The 7,028-nt window shown below is 35.7% G+C and overlaps 1 protein-coding gene across 1 annotated transcript; it reads right to left on the minus strand.

The window, feature by feature from the left end:
- On the minus strand, nt 1,384-6,704 carry LOC109717808 (RNA-binding protein PNO1-like). The gene is made up of 2 exons (XM_020243731.1): nt 6,323-6,704; nt 1,384-2,058 (listed from the first exon to the last, which is right to left on the minus strand). Exons 1-2 carry the CDS (start codon nt 6,596-6,598, stop codon nt 1,636-1,638), a joined length of 699 nt encoding a protein of 232 aa, XP_020099320.1. The 5' UTR covers nt 6,599-6,704; the 3' UTR covers nt 1,384-1,635.

Consider the following 7,028-nt stretch of genomic DNA (forward strand, 5'->3'; position numbering starts at 1 on the left):
AAAATTTTATTTTTTATTACAGAAGAAGTAAAGGTAATTTAATCATTTTGCTCTTTCCATTAATGTCGTATCCCTGAAATATTTTTGAAATTTTAAGGGAGCAAAATGTAGGAAAAGTAAAAAAATGAATATTTACAAGGAGGTTTTTTGTAATTTAGCATTATAAATACAATATTATTAGAAATAGGTGTAGTTAGAGATAGAATAGTTATAGTTTCGGAGTTATTTGACGGTAGTTATGCAGTATTGTAAATCAAATTACATGCGGAGCCAATTCATTTTTTAGATTGCTATGTTAACATCCAACTATACAGTTAGAACTGTAGGAGAAAGCTCAACTATGGTACGTTGCATGAATTTGCTGCAGTTCCAATTTCAATGTTTAAGGGGAGTAATTTTAAACAAAAAATAAGTTTAACTGCCTAACCACCACCTTTGTAAATAAAAAAAAATTACATTTGGGGTAATCTTACCACCTCACATATAATAATAATAATAAAATTCATAAATACCGTTTCCAACCACACGCATTATTTATAGATTTAACATTTTCAACTACACTCAACTAAATAAATATAATTACTACAATTTCAATTATATGCATCTCCATCTGCACTGCATTTATTGCTACATCCAATCAAATGATTATTTGGTCTGTTTGGTAGTTTATAGTTGAAAGTGATACAATAATAATAAAAATTTCTATGATTACCTACAGTTGAGGTTGTATTTGCGTTTTTTTTGCTATTGAGTAAATTTAAGCAATAGCCACTGAACTTTAAAAAAATTTTCAGTTAGGTTGTCGAACTTCAATTTATTTCAATTGAGGTACTTAAATTTAATTTATGTCTTAATGACATTACTTTGCGGAATTTCATATAATTAGCAAACACAATGAAATTGTCCAAATACCATATCATCTTCTGGAGAAAACAAGACTAAAAATTTATCTTATCAAAAATGATTTGACAAATCATCTTTTTCAGATAATCTAATGATTGAATTAAAAATAATTTTTAGATAATATAGCAATTAAAATAACTAACAGCCACTGCCATATTCCTTTAATTTTCTTAATAAAAGATTTCGGATAGCTAAATCCTAAATGATCTATAGCTATGATAAGCATCATATATTTTTACCTGATTGTAATAACCAAAATAATTTGTAAAAAACAGCATTATTTTGTAAGTGGGACAGGATTTTCCTTTTGGTTGTTAACTTTTTAAGATGAGAAAGCGACACAACTAAATGAGTCTATCAAACATATATTGCTACGATTCTCATCCAAAGCTCCCATAAATAAGAACTCTTCTCCAATACGTCCCTTCCCTATCCATATGATACAAACCAAAAATTAAAAAACAAGCAAACCAAACATGGTTTCCAGTAAAACTATATTTCAATGCATAGTAATGATGATATAATTAATGTTCTTCAGAAAACAAGTAACACAACACATTCTACAGAAAGTCACTTGTTGAATAATTCGCTCAGGAGTTGACAAAAATTACTACCAGCAAACTCGCAAAGATCACATCCTACAGGATGCATAAATAATTGGCCACTCATACTATTCTCTCAGAAACCCAAAAAAGAAAAGAAAAACAAAAGGAATAAAAATTGTTGTTAGATTCAATACCTCTCAGCCAATCTAGCACTGACAGCTCTAAGCTTGGAATACACCTTCCCAGCAGGCGATCCCAATATAAGGCTACAGAGAGAGTCGCGAGCCACCTTAATGTTTACAAATGATCCAAGAATGTGGATCTTAGAATCCGCGATCACAATTCGTGTTCTCGTAGCATTCTCAATGGCGAACTTTGTCTTCCCACCTTTGCCTGAAAGCCGACCAATGGCGCGAGAGAGGTGCTCGCCGCGAAGGGTCTTCACATCCTTAATCTCAAAGGAATCCACGTAGAGGTCATCGAGGCGCAGGAGGGCAATGGCGTCGGCAATGTCGAATCCAAGCATAAAGGCGTGGACAAAGTCGGCACATTTCTGTAGGTTGCTCACGTCTGGGGTGTCCCTTCTGGTCTTCATCTCCACCTTTCGAGCCTGAATTAGGGTTGTAAGAAAGACAGAACAGATGTAAGTTGAGCCAAAACAAGGAAGAATGTAAAAGTACGAGTAGGAGAAGAATATTGACGAAAATAGCACTTAAACAGGAACTATTATGCCTCGTTTGTCAGTGTGTGTATTTTTTTGGGGGTTGGGGCCTTTCCCAAACTCAAAACTCAACAAAATTGAATGCACTAACAGATGGACTTTGCTAGTTGATTAGCCGCTTTTCTTGGAAACAAACAAAGAAGCGAAAAGAGTCACTAATTAAGGTCCCGTTCATTATTGTTGTGCTTTTCTTGATTTTCAGAACACAAATGGTGTGTGATTGAATGCATCAGCGGATGGACTTATTGTTGGTTAGCTTGAGACACGCCTCAACAGGATGCAAATAGCTTCTCCAAGAAAATAAAGAAGAGCAAAAAAATGTAATTTGAGTTTTTGTTTCTTCTATTTGTTGCCGCTTCCCAAACAAACCCTATAGATGCTTAGATTGCAAGTAATCTGCTGTCCACCAGTACACTCCATCAGATAGACTTTGAGCTTCAAAAAACAAAGACAACGGCAATGGTAGAAAACAGGGCCTAAATTTTTTACTCGGTAGTCATACAAGTATGCATTTATACATTCTGCTGGCACATTTAATCACATAGAAACTAAAAGTCGGAAAATATTGAAAAACAGAAATGTAGCATACCAGAGAGCCGTTGAGTTTTTTTGATAATACAATGTGCAAAAGAAACTTCTTGAAACTACGAGAAGATTACAACATACCAAGTTCAGAAGATATAAGAAAAGAAGACAGGAATTTCATGTACTGTTTGATACAAATAAGCAGTTTTGAGAGTTAAACATGAAAAATTCCTTGTCAACTACGTACTCAAGTAATCAATGTAGCATACCAGAGAGCCCTTGAGTTTTGATAATACAATGTGCAAAAGAAACTTCTTGAAACTACGAGAAGATTACAACATACACAGCATGGGTTAATGCCGCATGGCAGTACGATGTTAAATGCTCGCCCCGTGCCACGTGCCACGAGCATAAGCTGACACAGGCCTATGCATCAAGTTAATGACTTTCTAGCAGAAGGTCAATAATGGCACTTCCCTTCTCCGATAGTCCAAAGTCTCTACGACAGTTCTTTCCATTTCCCAATAAGTCAAAGAAAAATCTAAACAAGAACTCCATGAGATCCTTTTTGGTACCTAAATTTATTTGGACTAATAATTGACTTGTCTTTCAAATCTCCTTATAAGGAAATTTCAAGATATAAAAGAAAACTATATAGAAGGATAACTAAAACTCTCAAAACTAAGATTTTTGCATACACAAGATGCACTGTAAAAAACAGATAGGAAAAAATCCAATATAAAAAAATTACCAATAATAAAAAAGAATGAACCTCTAATAATGCAGACAATTGTTTCCCCTATGGCACACTAATTTATATTACAATCCATAATCATAGTTGAAACATAGCTTTTTAAGAAGCCATAATCCACCTTGATATCTCCTTAAATCAGCGAGGTTTTTATGAAGCAAGGTTAACACTTCTTTATATACTATGCTTCCATCCAAAGAACCATCCAAAGAAAATAACTCTTCAATCTGGTTTCTTAATTTCTATCTTATTCCATGATAAACGAAAGGACACTAGTAAAGTGGCTTTGCTTAAACAACTCTTCTATAGACAAGGCTCCAACTCTTCTATAAACTAAGCTCTCCTTTACCTTGTCGAAACAAAACTAATCAAACTTCCATTCTTTTCTTATTTGTGAGAACTGGTTATCATAATTCCATAAGGCAAGCATGTCCTCTGTGCACACAGGATTTTCTTCAATGCAATATGGTAAGACAAATTGGTTTCCAAGTCTATAATCAAGATCTCAACATTGCATAGAGAGGACAGAAAGCATAGGTTATTTCTCTAAGCAGTTCAGCCAAGGGTAGAGATCATAATTACCTTCAGTAGAAAGCTATCCATTAGAAAGGAAAAAAAAGGCAACTGCAATTTGCTTATTGTTGTATGAAAAGAACAATATACTATGAGAAAATATTCAAGAGAAAAAGTTGAGCTTTAGAAAACCAAACAATATTAGTCAATATTTACCTTCCAGCAGAAAGGAAGCAGATGATTTAATCTCGTGATATAGTGAATGAAAATTTAATTGCATTGCATTAACCCCTATGCTGGTAGGTGATTGAATAAAAAAAAAGATAACAAAGGAGTGAAAAATAGAGAAGAAGAAATACATGAACATGAAATTGAGCAATGCAATTATGATGGAACAATCTACACCCTTCAAATGAAATCATGAGAAATTAACATTCCCTTGTAATATATAGTACTTCTCTCATACAAACAACTTGTAAAGGATAGGAGTTGCGACAAGTACGGACAATGTGAATGCAAGAAACAACAATTTCAGCATATCCAGTTAATTTTCTATAAGATGCTCAAAACAAAAGTTGGTTGAAGTGGCGTTCTATTGTGCTTAACATCATACTGCACAAGATTAATATATGGAACTACATGCAACATCCTGTCCATTCCTCTCGAGGAAAAAAAATCATACGGCTTGTGGGGGAGAGAAAAAAAAAAAGCAAAACAAGGACAAAGCTCTTCTAATGTTTTTGTCGTGTGTTCAAATATTAGTTAAAGGCATCTACTTCAGCGTCATATGGATCAATCTATTGGTACAAGTAGTTATTATCAAGTTTGATGCCAGTTTTAGAGTTTTAACCTCAAATATGGGACTGACATTTCTGCAAAATTTCAATCAACTTAACAAGTCAAGACTCAAGATAGAAAAAGCTCCACAATTAAACAAGTCTACTCATCTTATCCAAAATTTATGAACCACATCCACACGGAGACAATGAAAGAGTTCAGCTAGTTTGCAATTTTGCCTTGTTTTAAAGGATAAAGAAATCCTTCAACCAAAATTCTATTTAGGATTATACATCAACTGCATACCCAGAGATTGTATTTTGTAAGTTATAAGCAATTAAATAGAGGCAGAATACTCTTTACACTATTCATGTTCCGGAAAACGCTAAATGGCATGGGCTTATGTACATGATAAATCAGTACACTTGACACATTAAAGCTGATATGTAGTAACTAGCATATGCAGCTTTCACATTATCTTTTTACAACCTTATGTGATACGCTCACTCCTTTTCTCTTCCCCTTTAGCACAGGACATCACAGGAATGTGTTCTTTAGTTTTGACGAAAGCTACACAATCAACTGTTTCAGCTTAAATCCCGGACAATCACCAATCATCTCAAGTGACATATTTAAAAACAACCTTTACAAACTTTCACTGCATATTGCTCCGTGGGATGCGGAAAAAAGTAAGAGATCCTCCTTCCAAAAAGAAACAAAGGAAGTGGTTAAGATCTCAAAATGAGCTTTCTTCTAATGCAAGTAATCACTAGATTACATCTTTTACATGAAAACATAGGGTTGACTGGCCAAAGAACAGTAGAATAACTTAGTACGCAACTACGCATTTAGTATTTCATCTCAACCTTATTCATCTAACTCAAGAACGGATCTGGGTCTAACGGATCAATTCATTGCCCAAACTAGATGCGTCTAATGATCTAATGATTCTAATCCAAATTGCAAGCAACATAGGATCGCCGATAAAGTCATGTAGTTTACTATGTAATATTTTATCTTGTTCTACAAAACCAGATAAAGATTAACTGCAAGTTAGTTTAATATCTGTCGATGTGCGACTTGAGCATCCAAAACCCAGATACTGCATTTTATAGGGCACAAAACAGTTCTCTTTAGCCAGAATACGCCCCTCAGAGCATATAATAGCATTTTCCCGTTGCCGAGCCTTAGTCCATTACATCTCAAATTTAATGTTCTCTTTCAGGAAATCACTGGAAGATTCCAAAATAAATATATTTTCGGTGCAAAGCTGAATTACACAAGCGAGCGTTTAAATTTATAATCTCAAATTACAAAATTCAGAAACAATAATTTTTTTAGAAAAAACTATCCCCACACTGTCAAGGTGAACAAACCTAGACAAAGATACGATTTGAATAAAAAGCTTCCTTTCGTGCAAGCGATGCAGAAGAATAACAGAACTTTACTCCATCATATATAAGGGAAAAAAAAAATTAACTCAGGATATTCGTAACCCTAATCTTATTCACATAAGAGAAAATTGACTTGAATTAAAAGGAAAACAAAAAAAACGAAGAGAGAAAAGAGGGTGAAGAACGAGCGAACCTTAAGATTCATCCTGATGTCGATCTTCATCTGGTCGTAGACGGGGGTGTAGATCTCCATCCAGCAGCGCTTCAGCGGGGCGAAGCGGTGCGGCGGCACGGGAACCTTCCGGAACTGCACCCTCCTGTCCGACATCTCGTGCGGCTTCAGCGCCTCGAAGTGCGGGCGCGGCGGAGCGGCGGCGGCGGCGGCGGCGGCGGCGGGGGATGGGGGAGGGGCTCCGGCGGCCTCGATCTCCATGGAGCAGGAGGACGATGGCGCTCCCGGCGACGCCATTGACGATGATTTCGGAGTTTCGAGAGAGAGGGAGAGAGGAGCGATGGGAGACGCCGCGCCGCGAGGAACAAGGATCGGAGAGAAAACTAGGGTTTATTAGGGTTCCATCGCGTCTTATTTAGAGAATTTTGTTCTATAGGTCCCTTGCGTTTTTTATTATTTTATAAAGGCCCTTTCTACAACTCTTTTCCTGTGTGATTAAAAAATTACACCGTTGGTCCCTAACCTTCTCCTAATATATAAATGAGGCCCGTCATTTCGCTTGGTTTCGTAGCATCCGAAACATCCTTTTTTTTTTTTTTTTTTTTGAGAACAAGGTTAGATTAGTAGGTTTGTGATAAATAGAATAAGGATCCTTGTTGGATTAAAAATAGGTTTGTATTTTCATTAGATCAAGAACGAATAAGGACTTGAACATAGATAGGACTTT

This window comes from Ananas comosus, linkage group 11, assembly GCF_001540865.1.
Source record: "Ananas comosus cultivar F153 linkage group 11, ASM154086v1, whole genome shotgun sequence".
NCBI classification, from domain to species: domain Eukaryota; kingdom Viridiplantae; phylum Streptophyta; class Magnoliopsida; order Poales; family Bromeliaceae; genus Ananas; species Ananas comosus.

Coding starts and splice junctions, on each gene's coding strand:
- LOC109717808 (XM_020243731.1), bottom strand. CDS start 6,598: ATGGCGTCGCCGGGAGCGCCATCGTCCTCCTGCTCCATGGAGATCGAG. Junction 2,059..6,322: donor ACATCAGGATGAATCTTAAG/GTTCGCTCGTTC, acceptor ACCCTAATTCAG/GCTCGAAAGGTGGAGATGAA.